Source organism: Rhea americana, unplaced genomic scaffold, assembly GCF_003343005.1.
Source record: "Rhea americana isolate MKP2758 unplaced genomic scaffold, rheAme1 scaffold_471, whole genome shotgun sequence".
Lineage (NCBI taxonomy): Eukaryota > Metazoa > Chordata > Aves > Rheiformes > Rheidae > Rhea > Rhea americana.
Window position 1 is genome coordinate 135040 of NW_028186614.1, and position 25074 is coordinate 160113.

Here is a 25074-nt window from a genome sequence, read left to right on the forward strand (position 1 = left end):
TCAGGTTCTATTGAATTCTTTACCTGGAAGTTTGCACACAGACACAAAGAAACACTGCACAATATAGTGTACGTGAGCTCATTTAGTGCTTCAACCATCAGTCATTGAAATATATCAGAAGAAGTGATGCCAGCGTGATGAATGTACACTGTATCAGTTTTAAATTTGCTAGCTAACAAGAGCAGCGAAGATATAATTACACAGGTTTCAGTACAGTTGAACAGCTTGTAAAATTCCATCAGGGACCAGAACATTTGCGAGGGTACTAGCTCCATGCTGAAATGTGACACCTGCAGGTCAAGTTATAAGCCAAGACATAAACTAKCTCAGATACAGCTATGCATGCTGTACTGTCGCCTTTGGCTGAGATGTAGGCATATTTCAAAACAGATGGGAATTAGCACAGCACTGCCAAATGTTAGGAAACTTACTTTGATCACACATGGCTCTGGCTGACTCTGCAATTCCTGGTCTTCCACTACTGTTACGGGTCCACCTTTTGTGATACTGCCTCCCAGAAACACCTGTAACCAAGGAAATGTATGAGAAAGAACTCAGGATCTCTGGATACCAAAGCAACACGAAAGCTATACAGTGACAACTCTCACTCAAGAGTAACTGTCAGACATTTCCTTCTTTAAGGAAAGAGGGAAATAAAAAGACAACTGTACTGCCCTTGAGCATAACAGCTTTTCTGATGCTGGCCTACCTGTCCTACCAGCTTGGGTTTGCGGGTGTTGGTGATATCATACTGACGGATGTCTCCATGCACCCAATTGCTGAAATACAGGAATCTGTCATCCAGCGAGATGAGGATATCAGTAATAAGACCTTCAAGAAAACATTCAGTTGAAGAGTCAGGAAAYGGACAGCAGCAGCAGCAAATAAGCTGTTGTATCTTTCAAAACTCTAGACATAGTAGTCTCAGAAAAATATAATAAGATATCAGTTGGATAATCACAGCCATCCTTGGAAACCCAGCACCTGTTCCAAGGAGGTTCAGCCTTTATCTGCATTCCCAGGACCATTCCTAAATCACAGAATGGTTGAGGTTGGAAAGAACCTCTGGAGATYATCTAGTCCAACCCCCCTGCTCAAGAAGGGTCACCTACAGCACATTGCCCAGGATTGTGGCCAGATGGCTGCTGAATAGCTCCAAGGAAGGAGATTCCACAACCTCGCTGGCAACCTGTTCCAGTGCTCTGCTACCCTCACAGTAGAGAAGTTTTTCCTGATGTTCAGACAGAACTTCCCATGTTTCAGTTTGTTCCTGTTGCCTCTTGTCCTGTTGCTGGGCACCACTGGAAAGAGTCTGGCCCCATCCTCTCAACACCCTCCCTTCACATACTTATGCACACTGATGTATATGATAAGCCCCCTCAATCTTCTCCAGGCTGAACAGGCCCAGCTCTCACAGCCGTTCCTCATAAGGGAGATCCTCCAGTCCTTTAATCATCTTTGTAGCCCTACACTGGACTCGCTCCAGTAGCTCCATGTCTCTCTTGCACTGGGGAGCCCAGAACTGGACACAGTACTGCAGAGGTCGCCTCACCAGGGCCGAGCAGAGTGGCACRATCACCTCCCTCAACCTGCTGGCAATACGCTTCCTAATGCACCCCAAGAGACCATTGACCTTCCTGGTCACAAGGGCACACTGCTGGCTCATGGTCAGCTTGTCGTCCACCAGGACCCCCAGGTCCTTCTCCACAGAGCTRCTTTCCAGCAGGTCAGCCGCCAGCCTATACTGGTGCATAGAGTCATTCCTCCCCACGTACAGGGCTCTGCACTTGCCTTCGCTGAACTTCACGAGGTTCCGTTCTSCCCATTTCTCCAGCCTATCGAGGTCCCCCTGAATGGCAGCACAGCCCTCTGGTATATCAGTCACTCCTTCCAGCTTGGTATCATCAGCAAACTAGCTGAGGGTGCACTGCATCCCTTCATCCATGTCACTGATGAGTAAGCTGAACAAGACCGGACCCAGACTGAGCCTTGGGGGACACCGCTGTCTACAGGTCTACAACTAGACTTTGCACCGTGATCAGAACCCTCTGAGCTCTGCCTTTCAATCCACCTCACTACCTGTTCACCTAACTCACACTTTCTGARCTTGCCTATGAGGACGTTACGGATGTCTAGACCTTCTCCATGATCTCTAGGATCTGGGATTCCTGAGGGCTGGTCTTAGCAGTAAACACTGAAGCAAAGAACGCATTCAGCATCTCTGTCTTCTTTGTATCATTTGTCACCATGGCCTCTGCCCCATTCAGTAGCAGGCACACATTCTTCCTTGTCTCCCTTTTGTTACTAATGTACTTAAAGACAACCTTCTTGCTGTCCTTGACATCCCTTGCCAGATTCAATTCTAAATAGGCCTTGGCCTTCCTAGTCACATCCCTGCATGCTCTGACAAYGTTCCTACAACGCTGCCTAGTGGCCTGTTCCTGTTTCCATCTTCTGTGCGCTTCCTTCTTCTGTCTGAGTTTTGCCAGGAGCTCCTTGTTCATCCATGACAGTCTCTTGCCCCCTTCCAACGGGGCTCATGCTGAAAGACCAAAACTCACAAGTGTGTTTCTAGAGAGACTGACTTCAAGCATTGAGCAGCCAGTGTGAGAGCAGAGGCCTGACAAGATCTCCTACTTGGTGCCTGGTATGGTTACATCAGAAGTGGTACACAGAGAATCCAAACAAAAACTTACTCTTTCACACTGGAAGCATTTGATRCTTAAGGATTAGATTTTCTAAAAAGCTACAGCACACCAGGGAACTGAAGAGGAAAACACACCATTTCTTCCCCAAACGTGCTCACACTAACCGGGCATGTCAGGAAGCAGCCATCCCTTCACCTTCTTGCTGGGTACTTCAATCACCTTCTCTGCTGCCCAGTCTCCTTTCTGCAGGAGGCACACGAGATAACACAGCACTATTATTGCCTTGATGTTATAGCCAAGAGAGCTCAGCTTTGCATGACAGAAGTAAATACTACTATATATTTAACTGGCCCTGTACAGAGGTGATACATACACTGCAATTAAGCGTCAACAAGGAGTGAGGATGGTAAGTATCCCATCAGTGAAAATGGGCTGGTTAATGATTACACTATGAAACATCTCAAACAGCTTGCTCTATCAGCAGCAGAACTAAAGAACGCTAGTCTCCTATAAACGTGTCYTATTTTTCTTCCGTACTCCCTCTAAAACTGCAATAGTGTAATAACTCTACTCCCCTGTCCATGATCCCTTCATTTTCTCTTCCCTTTTCTACCTAAACATCCTCCCTATGCTCCCAAATACTACTTGAGCAAGAGGCAGCACTCCTCGTCACTGGTAACAAAGTATACGTTATGTTCTGATTAGCTGTCCAATCCACATATTTTCGGTCAGTTTGCCAGAAAGATCTTGAGCTAACGCTGCAGCCATTTCCTCTGTGAAAGTACTTATTAGGGAGTCTCATATTTACCTGATCACGTATGTTCCTATCCTTGGCAAGCACTTCCACTCTTTGGGACTTTCACGATTCACCAGTTTTGATTAAATTGGTCAATGCGTTCCAAAGTTATTGTAGAGGGCARGGAAGTTGGGAATAGGATTGACAAATCAGCCCCATGATTTTTGAGCTTTGCTTCCTTTCAGAAACAGGCTATTGAAGGATTTGCATGCTGGGTATCAGCAATACTGCTGCAGAAATACTCAAAACACTGACCATCTGCAATTGTTCAAAGATGAGGGATTTCATAGCACCTTCAGAATGCCACTGCATTGGCTTGTACACACACTGTCATTAAAAGGTTTGCTCTGACACAATGCTATAGCTTGATTAGCATTAGACTAGAGTTCGGAGCCTTTGGAGCCTTTTTTTTTATTATTGAAATCCTGCTATTTCTAAGTGATCAGTGAATTTCTGAAACAATTAGGTTTGAGCTTTCATTTCTGTYGCGACTTTCAGTATTTACCTCAGTTTTGTAGAAACGATGCACYGTACTACTCAGAGCACATCCAACAAATCCTTCTGAAGCATCTGGATTGTGAAGGAATCGAATTTCCAGAGGAATAGAGTTCTTCCCTAAGTCAATTGACTGAATAYAGGTATGAGAGTTCCAGTCCCACACATTAATGTGATGCCCATAATGACCTAATCRATCAAATCAAACAAAAATAAGCAAAGAAGAAATTATTTTAACTTTGAAGAATACTTTTAGAACAAAAGAACTACTTTTGAAGTTTAAACAAACACTTCCTCACCTTTCTCTACATCAGCTGGGTCAAACCCTTCTGCCAAGACTTTTGGGGTTCCCCATTCAGTACTCATCAGGACATTATGCCGTGGCTGATACCAGAAGTCATAACCCATCGAGGGTACTTTTTCCCCCTTCTCCCAATTGCCCTTCACTTCAAAGGTCTCTCCATCCAGCACAATAAAGCCACCTGATATTGAAACAGATTTACACACACATTTGCAGCTTTAAATAAGTAATGTATTAATATTGAAACATCTATTTCCCAAACATTCTGTAAATTACTATCCCATGCTTCAACAAATTTTTGTGATTCCTTCGGTATTGCTTTGATGGACTAAATGAAATAAAAATTGGATTTATGAAGGGAGTTCCATGAACATTACCACTTTTTTTATGAACTTCCTATGCTCTAGTTTTGCTCTATTTCTGCTTGACCCATTTGGTAGATCAACTGACCCTCCTAGAGTACATTTCAACTAAGAAATGTCTTAGGGAAGATCCGGAGGATTCACCTAAATTCTTCTTTGTTTGCAACTGGTATCCTTGATCAGGCATATAATATACATATTCAAGGACATATTTGCTCATAATGCAGAAAAGAAAACCCTCTGAAAAGGAGTAGGGTTCACTACCTAATCATCCAAAGTATCTGYCCCCCATAGCTAAAGTTTCTCTTTATTAGATGTCAGGGTTTTTTTTTTTTTTTTACATTCGAACAGCTAACAAAATTTATGTGCAAGCTTTAAATAGGAATTGCCACCTTCATTAGATAAAAGAGGATTTAGGTTGGTAACAGAATCTTTCTTGCCCAACTCACAAGTATTGAGACAATATAGACTATGTTTAAAAGCAATTCTTCCCAGCTCTGCRTTGAAGGGGCTCAAGCAAAGTGTTAGTGGGTTTCTTGCTCATGTTACGAGCACTAGAGCTGGTCTTCTTTAGTAATGCTGAGCCACAGCATTACTATTATTATATATATTTGAAGGGCCGAGGCACAGAAGCTGAACAGCTCAAATGGCCTCCTCCACATCAAATCTGAATTGCTGTGGTGRAGCAATGTCCATAGAGCTTACCTGTTAACTGAAGTATTTACTCTAGAGTTAAATAAACAATTTAGGTTCCCAGGTGCTACAGTGGTTATGTGCACAAAAGAACTCTGAGCTCCTAACAGTGTTTCTAGTTTTGCAGCCTACACTTTGGGAGTCTGATACCTCTTACCATGGATACTTTTCTTTAATTGTGAAGGGGATTCATACCTTTTCCATTGCCAGAAGGGTCTCCCAAACAGCTGATTACAATCTCACCACTGCCCAGACAGTGAGAGGTGTGAGGATTAGCCACATTACCCTTCCAGAATAATTCCACTGGCTCAACAATCTAAAACGAGTATATGCATAGTCAGATCTTTGTTCAGATTATTACAGAATATCAATTCCACCCCAGTCTAAGAGCTCARACTTCAAAGAATGGTGAAGGATTGGAATGGCAGTAAGGATTGGTGGGTGAGGGGAGTTATTTCTTTTGTCACTTTGAGTATTTGCCATCTCCCTCTTTCTAATCTACCCAGTAAGATGGTACTATCCATGACATTATAGATTTGTTCTTCTCAATAACATAAATAGCAAGAGTTAAATGGCTAATTCATGCATGAGCGAGACAGTGAAATCTTTATTTGCTTTAATTAGTATCACTGGGGAAACAACACTGCGCAGCTTTCAGATGTCAGTTCTCATTTGGAGTAGCAGCAGTTCAGAGGAGGAGAAAAAAAATCTTTGAGTTTATCTCCTTGCCAGAGACCCACTTTGAAACAAAACTCACTGTACAAGAAGAGACTCCCCCATTTGTATGTGCGTGTGTGTGTGTGAATGTTTRTTTCACTGCATTAATAGTTAAAGTCTGGCAAGGTTTCAAAGAACTGCTTAGCTACCACTGTTACTCAAAACTGCAAGATTATCAATGAGGGTATTTACAGGCAGGTGGAGCAAGACAAAAGACCACTTGAAATTGCCTTACATTCCACATTATGACCTGTCTTCAAAAGACTTTTCTAATCAGTAGACTAAATTTGTCTCTGCCAAAYCTGTAACTTTGCAGTGAAGTTTTATACACTGGGGTGGAATTCAGCTGACCAAGTAAAGACATTGATAGCATATACATTTAGATCTAAGCTAATCCTCTAGCTTAGTTTATAGCCAGTGAAAAGAAATAAACACTTTCAGGACACAATTACTTCATCCTAAAACAGTCTTCTAAAATAAGTTAGACAAATCTCACTCCAGTAATGTCTTTTTTCACTGACTGCAAAGGGAACATAAATAATCAGAGATGTACAAAGTGTAAGTCTGTATCAGAGCTAAACTTATGCTAAATGGATTACTGCAGTGGTAGTTTTATTTTGGGAAAATTTCTGTTGTTTCCAAGAACAAGACACAACAAAAAAATGCTAATTTCCCCATATTAAAATATTTTATTACATTTTTCTTTAAAAAAAGATATAGATATACCATGTTCAGGAAATAGAGATTACAAATCAAGGAGGAACTGTCCTTTCTGGAAAGGACATGGTTTTGCTCACTGAAAATTCAATCAAATTTGAACTCACTAAGATCTCTGGAAAAAAAAATTACAACTCATAAACGCTCAGATGAATGTGTTGACTGGGTCAGGTAGGAGTTTCCTTTGTGATCTCAGTCAAAAACAGTATTAYAGTGCACAAACATTTGGACCAAAATTCATATTGCACAGGCAGTCTGAGCTCTGGAACCTCCTAAATTTTCAGTGCTTGCAACTACTCATATTTCTTGAGCACGAGGTTTTGGTGTGTAATTTATCAATAAATTTTAAGAGCCTCAAAACTCTCACAAGTTCCTGACGTTTGAGAAAAGCTTCCAAAACTGTTTTGATCTCCTATTCTAATTGGATGTTACAATACATAAAATCTCTATCTCTTGGTCAAAATAAGAACATAAATAGACATCTTAAAGCCATTTAAACATACCTTATGGATTCTAGGAGCTCGCAAGTCTGTTCCCACATCCACCACATAAATGCGAGAAGAAATCAGACTTGGTAAAATCAGACGATTTCTTTTCTTTGTGGCATCTCCAAAGCAGCTGCTACAGGCATTCCATCCTGAGTGATGGAGCTCATCTTTAAGGTTGGGCATGGGCAGGCGATGGATCACCTACAAAGTCAAAGACAAGACTTCAGATTCAGGTCTAGAGAGCTTTTCCTCTATGCAAAGAAGTGATTCCTTATGCCTAAGCATAAATTAGTGAAGAGCAGAAGGAAACTGCTATTTGCTATTCAGCAAGCCAATTCAGCCCAAGACTCGCAGAGCTGAAACAATAAAATGGGAAAATAAAGTTGGACATCATGATTGCATAGGACTTGTAAAATGTGCTGTGCTATTAAATTCATCCAAATCTTTAAAACACTCCATCCAATCAAGGAGACATGGAACGATGATATATATATATAAAAAAAACACACAGAAAAAAAATACATCAAATACATCAATTGTCCATGAGCTACAAGTCTCTGGCTTTAAAAGATTTACCTGATTACAAACAGGACTGATGACCAAATTGACATGCTGACATGTTAGTTTGCACCCTTGCTTCACRTATCTACTTCTCCTCTATTAACTAATAAAAGTAGAAAGATCACAGCTAAGCTTTATCAAAGTTTTAAGAAATTTGTTTCCTCAACTCTCCCACAATAAAAACATGAACAATAGCTAGATGAAATTATGAAAGCCTTTGTTGTCAAACCCAATTTGCTGCTCCTTAAAGACATTGCATGGCTGAAGATCAGCATCCAACACATCTTCAGTTATTTGAGTTGTATAAGTAGTTAATGTTCAAATGCAGTTTAAAGAAAGGGTCTTACCAATAACTGGGGTCTGACACTGTCGGTAGCTAGCTAGCTAGCTACAGCTTTGCATTTATGGTGTAAATGGATTAGTTTCATAGTGCCTAATACAAAATTTCCTGGGGCATCAGAGCTCCTTCATTATAAACTCTGTCTAAACTACTGACACATCCCAAGGAAATATAACCTTCCAGAGCTTAATACTCATGCTCAATATAAATGAACAGTAGTTTTACAAAGAGAACTATTAAAACCCTAAGCATAAAAATGCTCTGAAGGTGTCTTGAAGCTAAAAAGATAAATATTWGCTTTTAGCTACCAACTAAGAAAAACAGCACAGGATTTGATTAATATTCAACATTGAAATTTCTATTTGAAAGTGATTATGAAAAAAAAAAATATGAAGTCAAATACAGAGCAGAAAAGAAAACACATTGAGTGGGATCCAAAGTTCATGACTGAAAGGGTCACAAATTGGAGGAGAAAAAGTGAAAGTAGAAGCTGAGAATGCAATTAGAGCCATTCAACACACAGGTACCTGACAGTAGTGTGGAGATTTGGGGTCAACATCCACTGTAGCCAAATAGTCAGACTTCTCTATCCCAGTGTTTCTGTAGATACAAGGCAAGTACAAAATCTCCTCCCGGGGACCTTTAAWGGTAGAAATGTTTAATGAGTCAAAAGAAATTGTTTTCCCAGCAAGCTATGGTAAACCTGACAAGAATCTGTCCCGGGATTTACTGTCTCTGTCTATAGACCGGGACTCCTCCTCATTACTAACTAGGAAGCCAGACCTCRTATTTCGATTCTATGGAGAAATGCTTAGTAATATATAGCCTGAGCAGTGAAGAGTTCAGAAATTGCCCAGAGAAAGCTCTTCAGCTGTGGGGCTTCTCCACTCCCCTTGTCCTACTGATGTGAGGGGTCCTGGGAAAGCAACTGTTTTCCYGAAGAAGGACAGCGCTAGGGATCACTTTCCCACCTATAAGGCTAYGTCAAACCTCTCCCTTCTCCAGTTACACCAGTGACTCCCTACTGCCAGGGTCAAGACTTGGGCCTACCTATGCCACCATTCTAAAATTGAGGCTTTTAAAATATATTAAGACTCACAGTGACATTCTAACACTACTAAAAACTGCAGTAAAATGCCTCGAAGTCTTTGGTGATGTTCAGGATTTAGCTCAGCAGTACTACACCTCCAGAAAGAACAGACTGCAACTTTTTTATAGCTACCAGTGGATGAAAAGCTTGCCACATCACACAGAATATCCTATTGTCCCTTGCCTCCTTTCCCCCTTCTTCTATCCTAGAAAAACACTTGTTTTTGTGAGAAATTAAGAGGGAAGTCTGTAAAGGTCTCTATCCAAAAACACCAAAGGAACATTTTTTTCAGGCTAAATTACAGTAAGTTGCACCCAGTACTCTTAAAGCAAAGCTATATTGTGCAAAATAGAKAAACAGAACAGTTTGTTGCATCTTAGCATCTTATACCATTGCATTTATTTAAATCCAGCTCTACTTTGTGTTAGTACTGCAATTCAGTTAACTCATGATAACATAGTTTGTATGCTTTGCCCAGATTTGGGCCCAAAATGAAATAAAATCTCTTCTAATATTTAAAGTTTTCTCAGCCTTGCTAGTCAATAAGCCTCTCTGGAAGATCTTAATTTAATTTGAAAAAAACTGTTTTATTGATGTCCTAGACTTCAGAAAATATGTTACAGTACTTGCCTTTCATGGCATGCAAAGGAGTTGCATACCCTGGACCACATGCTCCACATTTTGCTGATTTGAGAAAAAGAAAAAAAAAAAAGAGAGAGAGAAAGTTTTAATCTCCAAGTTATTTGAACACATTTATCTTAACAGGACATTGGCTTTGCATTCATAGATTTGAGAAATCTCAGATCCAATTCTACTTTGCCAAACCCCTGTAAGTYTCACTGAACTCCAGCCACTGCTGCGGTTTGGCTTCTGGAAATCCAGGATGTGGGCCTTCATTTCAAAGACTTTGGYTTTACAATTTAACATCATGTTTATATATGACAAGGGGCTGGGATTTAAAGAAAACTGTGTTAAATGTTTAAAGATATCTGCTGAAGCACTGTCAGATAAGTAAGTAGATAAACTGCCCAGTTTGAACACCACATTTTATTACTACTGGAAAATCTCTAGTCTTCTCCTGTATATAAACTTTTGAAGTGGTTATTCTTAAGGGTTTACAACCTGGGTGAGAGGTAATACTGCAGACAACCAGAAAGGACGTGAGGAAGGGGAATTATGAACCTCCTCTGTATTAGAAACTCAGCTCCCTGCCTCTGCCTTCCCATCAGTGCTCCAGCTGTCAGAAACCCTCACTTAGGATCACTAATTAATTCATCCAGAACTACCACCTGGCATTTTTTTTTTTTTTTTTTTATAACTGTTTCAGCTTACTTCTAAAGAGCTTTAGTTCCCTTTGCACTAGTTTGGATCCTAATCAATAGCTAAGTAAAAAAACTAAAGTAGCCTCATATACAGCGATTTCTACTCTAACAGAGCCAACATATGTGCTCAGGTTTATATTAATAAACTACTGTCTAAAATCAAATAAACCCTTGATATATTTCTTTAAAAGGCACATACAATGTTTTGCAAGTTTATAGGCTTAAGTGAAGCATGTAAATCTCTACTTTTCTATTATCACAAAGCTTCAGGCCTGCAGAATCCATTCCACCATGTAGGAGGATTCTAGSTCTTAAATGGAAATAGTATACAATCAGCTGTTTAAAACATTAAATTTTAGCAGCACTATGCATCAGGATACCAGTGTATTTTTTCAATATGACATGAAGTGAAACACATTTTGACAGGAGCAAAAACACAGTACAGTTGCCTCCCTCAGTGCCTCAAGTGTCTGTAATAAAAATGAGGAGATCAGCTATTTTTTGCCATTCTCTGATACCACTGTATTTAAAAATAGAAGGTTATAATAACTAGAAGTATAGAGGTAGTGATAGTTCCATTGCCGATTTAATTATAGAGCCTTTCTTTGGGGGCAAAGATGACTTGATCATTGTTCCATGCAATCAACTAACTCATTTCATTCTGAGGCTCATAACATTAAAAACAGGATCTTCTCTAAAAGAATAATTTAGTACTTCAGGTTTAGTTCCACACTCTTTATGAAATATTTTATGTGAAAACAGAGAAAAGGAAGTTTGCTTTGTTCCATTTCTGTCCAACTTCCATAAAAAGCCATAACTTAAACTTTATTCTAATTTTCTCAATCATCTAAATTAGCAGGAGCTCACTATGCATTAGACCACAACTTAATTAGCATTGCAAATGCAGTGTTCTGTGGATTATTTTGAGAAAAAGATTATTTGTGCCAAATTCTTTTCTAGCAAAAACATACAGCAAGATGATAAACATTTCCTCTTCCTTCTCCTCATACACATTTTTTTCTCTTTTTGGTCTGATCTTGTTCAAATATGCTTTTATTCTAAACCATTGTATCTAACTGCCTCAAGATATTCGAAAATGATGCAAATCTTTCCTTGTTACATGATGCCAAGCTCATTTGTGAATTCAAAGTAAGGATTTTGTCATAAAATTGATTTGTACCATCTTGTAGCAACATGTTAACAATAATATTTTCATTTCTATGTGCTTAAAGATGTTAATATTATTCATTACGTTCCAGATCCCCCATTAATCTGGCAGCTGACCAAATATTTTGAATACCAGGAAGTGGGACACTGTATCATATAGTGGTGACTTGCAAACTCCAACTAGGTGAAAAGCATTGAGAGTTTTTCCTGCACCTCACACGTCTAAAGAGAAATTGTCACAYGGATAGCCCCCTTCCATAAAGTCCACCTTTTCTTTCTTTCACAGGACATTGCTCCACCACAACTGCTCACATCTAAATTTAACAACAAGAACATATGCACTTAGCTTTAACTGCTTCAATGCACAATTTTTCTTCTTTCACAGTCATATTAACCTTATTTTTCTTTGATGCATTTTTTTTCATGCATACACCCCCCTCCAAACGCTGATAAAATATCACTGTTCTTTTAATTATCATTGTCTACAGCAGGTCTCCTTTGTGGAGAGTGAAGGGAACTGAGGAATCCAGTCTAGTTTCCTTTTGCTTTGTATTCTTCCAAGTGGATAACAAGATAGACAGTAAATTAGTGGTAACAGGCCAAAATTTCATGCACGAACATTAATGATCCATAGACCACCCTAATGAACAACTTTTGGGGATATTTTGCTACATTTACAATAACTTATATGTAAGCTGTAATGTGTTTCCCACGTAACACCGAAGGGACTCCCTGCAGCTTTCCATCCATTCACCAAATTGTAGGCAAGGGGGCAGTATTCTCAATGTCATAAAAGTCAAAAGAACTCTGACGGTGGCAAAGACACCACACTTTTTCAGATGATAGTCAAGAAAAAAAAAACGCTCTGTTTCCCTCAGTTTTGTTGGGSACCAAGTTGTACTGATGTGCCAAGTAATATCACACTACTGTACAAGTCAAAGAACGACGACTGAATCTGTCAGTCTAGTAGACACAGCGTAAAGCAGCGGTCCTGACACCTCGGTTTCAGTGTGAGCCAAATTAATGTGCTGCTCGGCCATCTCCAAATATCAACACTCCCTTCCGTAGGACAGAGATGCCTCTCCACCTTTTCAAGGGTTGTAAAGTCTTCTGAAGTGCTGATTATCTGTTACGAGCTCCTCAGGGCAAAGAAACAGCGCAACACACAGATCATCCCAAAGGCCAGCAAACATCAGAAAAAAAAGATATGACAGAGATTTRGGAGACTCTTTTATAAAAAAWTTTTGAAAGCGTGTTTTAAAAACAAAAGTTCAGTCTGTTTATACTTATATAATTGGTGTGCTTAAGTTTTTAACTGATACGCAAAGCCACTACGGAAGCTACAGGAAGGCTAACTATATTCAGAATAACCTGGAGTTACCAGAAGTCTACATAATGAGGCTTATAGAACTACAACAACAGATAACAGCACTGCAAAAAAATTATCCCTCCTGATAAAGTGCAGTTTCATAGTAAATTCAGTAAATTAAAAGTATTAACACAGGCAAGATGCTTTCTTTTGTGGTTTGAGTTAAACAGTTTGATACAAATCCAGGTGGAATAAATCTAGGCTTTTTGCAGAGCCCGAGTAAACAGAAAGATCTATCAAGTTAAGGTGTAAGCTTGGGTTGAACAGTGACATATTAAAAAAACRAAGGCAGGTAAATCTGGTTTATGGTATGATTGTGCCCAAGTTAAATTGTTGAAATAAAYATGAAAATGGGAAAAGCTAGAAATGAGAGTATCAGTTATACTATATACAAGACAAGATATAGGCCATAGAGAAAGACAAAAAATATATATATTGCTAGAAAGCAAACCTCTCTCCAAGTAACAAGTAATTTGAGCAGACTTTAATAATTCTGTTGAATTTTTGAATAGCAGTCCAAGGCTTCATYTTCTACACGGCCAAGAGCAGAGCAGAGCATACCTTTCCAAGCGCTGTGATCAATCGCCCTCATTCTGCTTTAAGGCACAGTATTTAACTTACTCTTTAKGCACTCCCTAGTTATTTCTTACAGACTGTCATGACCATTTAGACTAAACTGTCTCTTTTACAGGTTATAAATTGGGAATTAAAGGCTGTTAAGAAACTAAAGCAAAATAGTTTATTTTATGCTACTAGTACTTACAAAAGTACAAAAAGGTAATCATTCATCCTGGGCAGATATACCAGACTAGTCACTTTTGCTGAGTCAGTGCTGTTGCTTTTTGTTATTGTAATWAGGGTCTTTAGACTAAGGTATTTTTCAAGGAATTTTATCCTGTATTGCAAAAACACAATGTAACAGTGTCTGTCCTGCAAATTATGTACGAATATATTCACATTTAAAGAMGTTCTGGTTTAGGGCTCCTTGCCCCTGCCCCCCATATTACCTGTCTATCTATCCAGAAATAAAGTTTTTAAGAATTATACTGTCTGCCATAAAAACATAAGCAAAAAGTTACATTATGGTCCTCAGTTCCCTGCCAGTTTTCTTGAAAGTGCCTGTCAACTAGAACAGCGAGTCCAAGTGTTTATTTCAGTTTCTAAATGCAGGGGTACAAAAGAGACAATTAATGACAGCATTAAAATTATCTTTTCGAAAGCAYTGAAGCTACTTATTTAAAACTATATTGTTTTTTAAACCGCTTAAAGAAAGAAAACCTCTTTCTGAGTCTGAGAAAATGCTGAACTTCAGCCCCATGTTTCTCCTTACTAGTCTGCCACTGTAACAAACCCACTAAACTCTGCTTACAAGTCGTCAGGAGGTTTCAAAGTGCAGAACTGTAGCAAACAAAGAGCAGGACTCCAGCAGATCCAGGCTGGATCCACTGGCAGGATCTCTTACCCATGCTGAATCCGAAGTTCAGAGTTGCTCGGTGCCTCCAACAGGAAGTGCAGCTGCCTGGACTGGATTTAGCAAAGCAAAAGCTGTTCTGAGGGGGTCATATATGCATGAGCGAGAGGGCGGGCAGGAAGAGGGAGAGAAACTGCCGAAGGGGAGGATCCAGCCCAGGCAGCATGGTGGGAAGAGGTGGACACAAATTCTGCATTCGCTTTCTGAAAAATAGCGGAGGAAGCTCTGAAGTTCTGTCCAAGCCCCCTTCCTCAGCCCTGGGGTGCTGCACCTGCTTCTGATTCTGGTGGACTTTCCACATACTCCTGCTTATATGCTAGACACATTTATCTGCCTATTCTGTGCCCAAGCAACTGCCCTTTTACAGAGAAAACTCRCATGCTTTCTAGCAGTAAAGGGGAAAATGGTTCTGTTTACAAGCTCTTGATTTTGGGCAGTATTTCAAGTTCTCCAGGAGGCAATGAATGCCAGACCAGATCAGAGGTCTCAGTCATGTCTAGTTTGGCAAGCAGTTACGTTTTAATATTTTTACAACTCTTCAATTCTCTATGCAAGGCAGCTACAGAAAGATGACTTGCCCTCACAAACTTACTTGTGGAAGAGTCAAGACTGACTACTGCCTTGGAGTATCTGAAAATCTCAATTTCACTCTTTATTCCATTTGGGATTCTGCTAAACTGTCCCTAATAAGGCATCTATTTTTTTCCACTGATTTGCTAAAGAACAGCATTTTTTTCCAGAATGCAGGCAACTTAACCTGCCACTCCCCCAATACATTCTCAAGAGCRGCTTCTACCTTTTACTCCCTGTTCTATTTGTTCTCTTTTATATAAGCCRCCAACAATAGCTGAAGGACTAAATGCTTCTGAAACACTACAACTATTTTAGCAATTCCTTCCCTTAAGTCAAGGGAGTGTCAGAGAGAGCTGACAAACAAGTTATAGCTAACCATTTACTTAGTGAATTTAGCAATTTCTCCTCGACATGAACTAGGTAAATGCAGTCTGTTAATTTGTTTGCCACTTCAGACCACTTGCTAAATATTTTGTGGAAACAAATTCTAATTTAATCCAACATTGCTCAAAAATGCTTTTCTCTAAGTATTCCTTTAAGCACTCTACAGCTGTATTTAGATATTCCAAGTGCATGATGGGCCATCTAAGTCATGTTTTGCTCTCCTTATTTGACGGGCTGACCTCTGCTAGTGGCTTCAGAACAAAAATATGTATTTTTTAAAACTCACGTTTAAATTATTTGACTCAACAAGGAACACATTATTGTTCAGTATCAAAATAACCGTGTATTAAATCTTAGCTCACATCTCATGCCACTGCGGAAGAACTCGGATCTACTGCACACCTTGGGGTGCATCTATCATAAACACAGGACTAGAGTGAGGTCATGATTACTTTATCCACATATGGAGGCTTTGGAACAACACTCACACGCAGCCTCAAGCAGAGAAGTTGTAAAAGAACAGCTAAAGATTAAAAGAACTGCATGTGAAGAGGGGCACCCAGGAACAGCATGGTGAAAATTCTACAAACATCTCTTGAGATCAAACCTATGAAGCAAAAAATAAATAAATAATGATAAAAAAAAAAAAAAGTAGCAATGACTACTTTCATCTTGTCCTTCACAGTCTAACTTCTAACACACAACCTGTCTGCAGTTTCTATATGGCTCTTACTACTGTGATACCCTGTGCTGCAGCTCAGACTGCTGCCAACACTTCTGGCAAGTGCAGGCCTGATTTTTGCATCCTGTATCAGTCTAGAAATTAATCTCATTAAAGTATCATAACTAAGTCTTGTAAAAAAACCTTAACAATGTAGAATACTTTTTATCAACACATTTGTATCTCTTGTGAGATGACTGTAATATATCATTATATTTCCAGCAGCACAAAAAATACGTGCGGCCCAACATATTTGCTTCTGCTCCATGCTTTTAATGGCATCTGAGCTCCAGATTATGCCTGAGATAAATTCTGATTTGGTTCCAAAAAATCTGATCAGATGGTTTATTTAGTCTGTTGTTTGACTTACTAAACATTCCTCGAAAGCCTAGCTCCTTTATTTCATGTACCATTAAGTGCTGCATGTGACACAGAACTGTTTTCTTCATAATCAAAACAAACACAGAACCATTAGACTACACAATACCTGTCCCACTAACTTTTCACTAAAACCAGATTACCTGATTTCATGTACAATGTTGAATAAGGGCAAGTATTACACACAGTATTTCAAATACTCTTATTTTTATTTAGAGTCTTGGTGAGATTTTATGTAGTTCATTCTCAGCTGACATGACATAGTGAATGTCTTCACATTCTGATCTACCTTTTCTCAAATGTTTGCTCTATAGTTCTTCCAAGGTGGATGTAACGTGTAAATTCTTCATTTTCAACCTTTAGACTATACACAGAGTCTACCAACAATTATGCAAATTATGTCAATAAGTGGAATGGAAATAATAAACTGCAAGCTCTCTAATGTATCTAATTTTCTAAATGCTATGTATGCATAGTATATAGGATTTTGGGGCCCTCATCTTGAGTTGAGGGTCCTTATATACTACTATAATAAAAAGAATGAATTCTAGTTATTAGCCATTACAAACTGTATTGGACATGTATCAAAAATTTCATGTAATGAGATATGAAATAGTTGCAGTCTCAGAAAAGAATGTTGTTCTTCACTGCCCCAGACAAGATGCAAACTGGCCATCTGTCAACTGTTCTGTTTATCTTATTACTGAGGACTTTTTGAACTCAATAGTATGTTTACAAAGTTAAGCAACCAAAAGTTATGCCTTTTGTTTGTATAAGTTGACTCACAATTGTATGAAGTACGAAACTTCTTCAGGAGCAGGGTCATGACCTTTAAATTGCACTCATATTTTCATTACAGTCATATAACTTTAATACAACAAATAAGAATTCCCTGTTGTGCCTTTGCCCATGCAGTTTTAGACCAGGGTTTTGCCCTTTTAATGTTTAAAAAATACTGCGGGGATTTAAATGAATGTTTAAAAAATAGGCAAAATCTTGCTAACCCCAGGCAAACATATTATCGAGACTGTTGCTTTAGTAAAGACTATTGGATTTAGATCAGCAATGTTATTTCTTTCTTTTCTTGATTGTGCAAATGGTATTAAGGCAAAGGACAAAATAAAAGAAATCCAAACAAATGCAATACAAAACAAAACTCTGAAACAAAAAGCCCAGCAAAGCAGAGCAATGCACAGGAGACAGATTCAATCACCTCTGAAGAGGATGAGAGAGAAAAAGAGCAGAGATAACAAGTAACAGTCAGGTCCTTCAATGGACAGCTGGAAAACCCTTCAAACACTACAGAGATGAGGGCAGAATAAGACCCAGTACAGAATTATGATTAGAAAACTGCATTACAAGGCAATCGTGTTTGCAAAGTTGAGTGCTACTTAGTTAGTAAATGTTAAAATTAAGGAGATATATATATATATAAAAAATTCAATCCCCTTTTGTACATGCACTATAAATCTTAATCTATGAAATAACAAGCAATATTTTTCCATAAGATATTTACTTACTTCATGAGTAGTTAATACATTTTTAACCATTTAGTGCATTACCCCAAGCTTAGCAAAAATACCCCATTCCAACAAAGCACAAAATGCAAAATTGTTAATTACTGTAGATGCACCTTGCTATACAAGTATTCTACAAACACTATTAAATTTACCTGTGCAACACCCATTGGTTAGCTTATTTGAAAGCTGCTGAATTGAGAGATGAGAAAATTACAGCTTTGTTGGTCAGAAACAGTTACTGAATTTCAACGCCCATTTTTTAAAAAGTAAATGCATTTAGCCTATTTCCTTCTGAGAACCCAGAAATGACTACCTAATTACTAGCCAGATAGAGAATGTGTAACTTAAGCAACCCAACAATTTGAGTTATTGGAGACACTAGAAATTATCTTTGAGAATTTGTAGAGGAAAAAATAGTCCCCATAAGACAGAAAAGAGTCAATCATAATCTACCTTCAAAAGGGAAAGCTGGGAAACACGTAACATTTGGCTCCACTTCAATTCCTGGAAAGCTGTTCAACAAAACACCTGAAGAAATACCTTGGAGAGAAACGGCATGACATTATCAAGAACAAATCACAACATGCTAATTTCTATGATAAGAGAACACTTTGATGAAAGGGGAAGAGCAATGGAGAACGTGTCTTGATATAGTGAGAAGTCTGATGTTGTGCCACATAACTTCCTGCTAATTAATCTGTGACCATACAGCTTATACAAAACAACAGTAAGTTGGACATTAAAATACTTAGAAAACTATATATTCAAAAATAACTATGAAATTACTGTCAAACTGGAAGGATGTTTGCACTATAGTTCTGTGCAAGTCTACTGCAGACCCATAGTTAGTAAGTATTTTCAATGCTGTATCAAATGATGAACTAGAGAATATGCACTTTAAATTTACAGACAGTTACAAAGGAGGAGAATCCATTATTACCACAAGATTATGAAAAAAATGAGAAATTTGGAAGGGAAGGGGCATCTTTTTCTGAAATAAAACCACTGTTATGAGAATTAGCCTAGAAGCTAGAAATATCCAGCTAGAAATAAGCATTTTAAACAAAGTTTTCAGAATATCTTCCTTAGTTTATTTATATGGATACATGGTCCCAATCTTAYGTGAATTCAGAGGCAGACTGAAAAGTGTGAATTAGTCTTAAAACAGCATGGAGGTGGGCCTTTATGCATCAATTAATGTCAAGTCAGCTAAGTGATCATCTCTAACATAAATGTTGATGGCCTTCTTCAAACTTCACTGATATTCACAAATCATATTTTTGTTCTTCAGTTAACATAAAATACTATCTATATGGGAATTCCATTAGTAGAGTAAGTATCTACACACGTAAGAATAAATGACACTTTTGATGCATTTCAAATTTTATCACAAATCTTACCTCAGAGTTTTCTGTTAAATCTCTAAATGCTACAATCATACTCTCTGAAGAAATGTCCATTTTTCCTTTTAAGAAGTAATATTTTCTAAGCCTTATGCTTATGGAGAGCTCATAGCTTGACTTGACCTGGATGAAAGCATAGAAATGAAAAAGTGAAAAATCTCATATATTATTTTTAAATCATTTCATAATCAAATAAATTACATAATCTTTGAAAGTCTTCTTTTTTAATTCAAGGCTGCTAATAATGAAATGACAACAACCAGATGTTTAGTGAAACTGTAAAGAGAAATCTCAGCTGGGACTTGACAAGACAAACAAAACCAATGATTAAAAAGACAGACATTTTTATAGCCACAACAGCTTCCTGCAGAGAAATATCTTGATCCTGGGCCAAATCCCAGAGTCTTGTAGGCCACAGGCATTTAACTATTTTTATTAAGCCCTCCCTTGAGTGGGTTTCTTCTGCAGTGGTGGGTTACTTGCCTGAGTAATTAGCTTGTACTTTGTGCATAATATTGTCATTCTTTCAGGACTAGTATTATTAGCTGTCTTTAAATATTGCCACGTCTTAGCAGTTTTTTTWAAGAAAGGAATTACACTCCTTTGTTACTCTGTTAGGCTCTCTCAGGAATAAGGAAGAGAAACCTCTATGAACTGAAGAACTGGACCATAATGCTCTTTAGTGCTCCTATTTCTTAGATCAAATGTTTGGTGCCTTTTAAAAAGAACTCCTATGAWTCGATCTAAAGTCTCAGTATTTACCCTTACTGTACAAATATGCATTCAAATAATAGCTTGTAATTGTGATATACCTTCTTGGTAAGTGGGATCCAAAACTTCAGTAAGAATTCTAAAGATATCCTTTGTTCATGGGCTGATTTTTTTTCAAAGGGGAATACCTCTATAAATGCAAATACAAATGTATACTTCTGACTTCAATCAATTCCCCTAGGACCTCATACTGTAATAGATCACTTAAGTTAAAATAAAATAAAATAAAATAAAGAATCCTCAAAGAAGAATATGTACTTTGTGCTCATGGCTTCTCTGTGATATGTTAAAACAGCCTGTCAGATTTTTATCCTGGAGATAGAAATTTAAGGGGTTTTAGAATGACGTTTAACAACCTGTTCAAAGACACAGAAATGGTAACTGAAACTTGCACATTTGGGAGCTATGTAGTTTAAAATGGCTTAAGTAAACCCTATTTACTTGTTCCTACCCCTACTCTATCCACTAGGTTGTACAGAAACAAGTGACCAAGGAAAAAAATGTTCTACAAATTCAGTTATCATACAGAAATTTTGGAGAGAAGGGAGAAATTTATAGCTATAAACTAAATAACTCTAGCTGAACAATTTGTACTCTGTATTACACCTTGCAAATGTACATGAGTGATAATGTATTTGAAAATCAAATTGAACATGGAACTAATTAATAGGTATCCTCAGGCATCACAATGACCCATTTGTGCAAAATATTAAGGAAAAATATTTAATAGAGGATTCCCCACATCCAGTCTTTTCAAGTAGAACACCACACTTGATTTCTGCTTCATGGATGCTTGGGGAAAAAAAAAGGGCAAAGGTCAGCACTTAATACGTAAGTTAAAACATACATCATGTGGACGTTTTAAACTTTCAGATGTAAGGAATAATAATTAAACCTTACATTTAAGTTTGAATTTAGTGGCATAAATGAAATGGAAAAACAGTCCTGTAATCAAAAGGAACAATTAAATGTCCTACACTTGAAGTGCTGACAAATGAATTGGAAAAAAATCGGAGAAAGTTTGACTTAACTGTAATAAGCTTGAGGGTTTGGGGCCACCCATATGCCTTGCTGCATAAGCATCTACCTACCTTCACATATCTGGCTCAATTCATCTGCCATAAGAAAAAAAGAAGTCAATATATAATTTTGTTTTCATATCATAAGTTCCATTCTCAACATTTGTTTCATTCAAACATATTCTAGTGGARATTTCTGCTCCCTGGATATCTTTATTTGTTCTGTTGGCCAGCCCCACACTGAGTTTTTCCAAATATACTTTAAAATTGGAAAAAGTCTTCATCTTTTTCCACTTTCAAAGGTGAAGTACGACCTTGCAAAGAGTTTCTCAGTTATTCTAATATCATATGTTGAAACCTTTTCACTTTTTGCTTTGACACCCCCAAGTAAGCTGCAGGTGGTTCTAATCTTAGACCCTTGACAAAAGCCTTACATGGTAAATGTCCAAAACGTTGTCAACCTGCAGAAGCAAACACAAAATATTCTAATTCACCATCTTTGGAATATGTAATTTATCAATTGAGTTTTCCTAGGTCAATCAAGCTTTTTTATTAAACCTTAAATTACATTAGAAAAATGTGTAAGGATTATGTTGAGATGCACACCTGRACCTGCTTGACCATCATACTTAGATTGGTTCATGCCTGCTGATCTAAACACAGCTGATTTTTCTTGGGTGAATGAGCCCTATGGATTCCCCCCCACACACAGGTATTTACTTTCTTTGTACTTCAAGAATTCTTGTTTCCTTTTTCTTTTTAGTTGTAGATCATCAGTGTGAACACCTGTAGTGCAGCAAATCTAGTAAAATGCCGAAGGTGCATGTACAGTTAACACAATATATACCTATATACTTTTAAAAAAACTGACTAATAATTTTTTTCCTAAATAAAAAGGAACTTYAGTTTTCGAGCAAGAGTATCAGACTACTGTCTTCCTATCCTAGTGAATTTATGCATTTCAATAGCAACTGGAAAAAAGTCTCATTTTATTGTACTCCCCCAAATAGAGAACTTTCCTTCTGTTCCATTTGTAAATGAAAAAAAAAAAAGAAAAATAACTCACCAGTTCTGATGTGATTTAAAACGGCTACATTCTGTCATGAATTTCATTTGAATTTGGCATCTGCAGTACACACTCTAGATAAAAACAAAATCACCCTGGTCAAATCTGTTTTCACTTCAGTTACAAGAAATATTGCCTTTACRTGGAAGAAATCAAATTTGGGAAATTTGGGATGAGTGAGTGATAATATTTGCATTGGTGAACACAAACATTATTCATCAGTCAGTACTGTAAAACTTCAGCAGTAAATCCTTGTTATTGATATCTGAATTCCAGTTACAAACTTTAACTTTCTCCATCACTAGCAATGCCAGTATTAGTGCCTGTTTTCCTTTTCATTCAATGAAAAGATCCCTTTTTATGCAGAGCTGCTGTCTCCAGATGACATTTTTGGGAAAAGACAGTAAAGGTTGTTAGTATTATAGTAAATAATTAAAATAATGCTTCATCCAAGACAGAGGCTCCAAAGTGCAATCAGGAATAAAAACACATAGCTACTGATAATAACATTTGTTATTATTATCAGTGGCATAACCACAGAAGAGAATGTGGTGCTTTGTATTGCATATATATATATATATATATATATATATGATTTCATATGATACACAGATAGTTAAATGAAAATACTTCGCTCCAGCATGAGGTGAAGTAGCTTGGTATATACAAAAGGAAGAACGACTGTTAACTCACAAAGACTATCAGAAGAAAATTAATATGCTTGTTTAATGAACCGCAGAATAATAAATCACATTCTAGCAACACAAGGATATCACAGCAAGGGGCTCATTTGGGAAATATATTACTTACCAAATTCCTAAATAGATATATTTTTAAGAATGAATAAGGTAACATTTCAAGRATGTTGAAAACAGCTTAATAGAATTCTAAAATCTATATATGTATTTTTGTTAAATACATTATTAACTATGCAGTATCAATTTTAACTATATGCTCTTCAATATTCAGTCTGTACTGTACGCAGTTAAAAGCTGTATGTCCTAGCATTACTAAATTATTCAAAATAATACGTTTATTATTAAGGATATAAACCATTTAAATTTATATTAGGGAGAAACATAGTCCCTGATGATATCTGTTGGCTTGACAGCCCAGGACACTTACATGGCACCGATCCAGTAYGGTACTTAAGCAAATGCATAATTTTAAGCATTTATATAGTTGCTTTGGTTATATTTGGATTGTTGACATACTTAAAGTTAGGTATGGGTTTAAGTATCCACTTGAGCAAGGCCTTTACGTCCGTGCGGACAGCTCCTAAGGTTGGTCTGCATCGCCCGTCTACACGCTTCAGTTCTGACTTTCATGCAATCTCTACAGAAGCTGTGAAGTTTATCTGATTTAAACCTGTGTCTCTCCCTTGACGCTGTCACCGAARGATGGAATCAGCGCCAATGCTGATGAATTTATGAGTTTCAGAGAAGGGCTATGACACTCTTCAACGCTACTTTCTATCAAAAAGGCCTCAAAAGGTTTGGACCCTGGACATCTCTCCAATTACTGAAGGTTCTGCAGAAGGTCGTTCTGAGCCACAGCCACTGCCGTGCTGCACAGTCGAATCCCACCGGCCACCGAACGCGTTACCGTTCACGGCCGAGGGGTTTCAGCCCTGCAACCGCATCGACAGTTCTCCCCGTCTCCTCCAAGACGGCGCCTAAGCTGGCTGGACTCTGGGCCACGCTGGTAACCGCCAAACCACCACTGTCCACTGATGGGCAAGAGACTTCCATAATTACAGCATCAACCACCTGGCCCCCACCGCAGGGCCAGCCAAAGGCCGCCAACGACGGACGTGGCACGGAAGGCGCGGGCGCCCGAGGAGGAGGTCGGACCCCGCTACGGGAGGAGGGGGGCGGCCTCAGGCGGGCCGGCCTGCGCCCGCCGCGGGGCACCGAGGCGAGGCGTCGCCGGCGGGGCAGGGCACGCCACGCTGGCCTCGGGGCAGAGYCTCGGCACGGGGGAGGCCGCGCGTCGAGGCGCCGCGATGGCGGCGGCGCCTCCCCTGGAGCCGTTGGAGGGAGGGTTGTGGGGGAGGCGGCGGCGCCCCCTCAGCGGCCGAGGCGCGAGGGCGGGGAGGGAACGGGGGGGGGGCGCGAGCCCGCCCCGCCGCTTCTGCGCCTCACACAAACTTCGCCAGGGCCACGCTAGGGTGCGCCGGCCGCCCGGTGACGTCACCGCGCCGCGCGCCAATCCGCCCGCCGCCGCGGAGCCCAAGAGGAAATGACGTCACCGTATCCCTCCGCCGGCCAGGTCCCCTTTTTGTGTGTGTATATGTGTGTGTATGTGTGAGTGTATGTGTGAGTGTGTGTGTGTGTCTGTGGGTGCCTTCTTGTGTGTATCAGCCCGCGGGGTCTTTTTTTTCTTCTTCCCCCTTCTGACGGAGCGGGAGGGGGCAGAAAAGCGGTGAGCCGCCCCCTTCGGAAAGAAAAGAATATATATATATATATATATACAAGAGAGAAAATAATCCTCCTCCTCAGCATCATCCTAACGGAGGCTCCCGTGGGGAGGGGGGCTGGGAAGCTCATGCCACCTGCCCTCCCCTGCCGGTCGCTTCGCCCTGAAAGCGGTGCCGAGCGGGGGGGCGTGTGTGTGTCACTTTAAGAGCGTGTGCGAGCAGCCTCGGCTGAGGAGGAGGAGGCGGCGGCAGCAAGAGAGGAAGGTGAGTTGGCACCAGTCCG

The 25074-nt window shown here is 39.1% G+C and overlaps 2 protein-coding genes across 4 annotated transcripts in view; one reads left to right on the forward strand and one right to left on the reverse strand.

Moving 5' to 3' along the window:
* Window positions 1-14668, reverse strand: part of LOC146589264 (methanethiol oxidase-like) — a 16782-nt gene extending 2114 nt beyond the window's left edge. The window contains exons 1-11 of the mRNA XM_085316537.1: window positions 14529-14668; window positions 9839-9892; window positions 8646-8758; window positions 7233-7418; window positions 5491-5611; window positions 4239-4421; window positions 3950-4128; window positions 2813-2891; window positions 710-831; window positions 432-524; window positions 215-276 (exon numbers count right to left, since the gene is read on the reverse strand). Coding sequence (XP_085172663.1) covers window positions 215-276; window positions 432-524; window positions 710-831; window positions 2813-2891; window positions 3950-4128; window positions 4239-4421; window positions 5491-5611; window positions 7233-7418; window positions 8646-8758; window positions 9839-9892; window positions 14529-14532 — 1196 coding nt within the window. The 5' untranslated portion in view covers window positions 14533-14668. The remainder of the gene's footprint in view (window positions 1-214; window positions 277-431; window positions 525-709; window positions 832-2812; window positions 2892-3949; window positions 4129-4238; window positions 4422-5490; window positions 5612-7232; window positions 7419-8645; window positions 8759-9838; window positions 9893-14528) is intronic.
* Window positions 14669-24631: 9963 nt separating this feature from the next.
* The window catches only part of POGZ (pogo transposable element derived with ZNF domain), a 37512-nt gene continuing 37069 nt past the window's right edge, over window positions 24632-25074 (forward strand). For all 3 annotated transcript variants that reach the window (XM_085316555.1, XM_085316553.1, XM_085316554.1), the window contains exon 1: window positions 24632-25055. The gene's annotated coding sequence lies outside the window, so the exon portion shown is untranslated. The remainder of the gene's footprint in view (window positions 25056-25074) is intronic.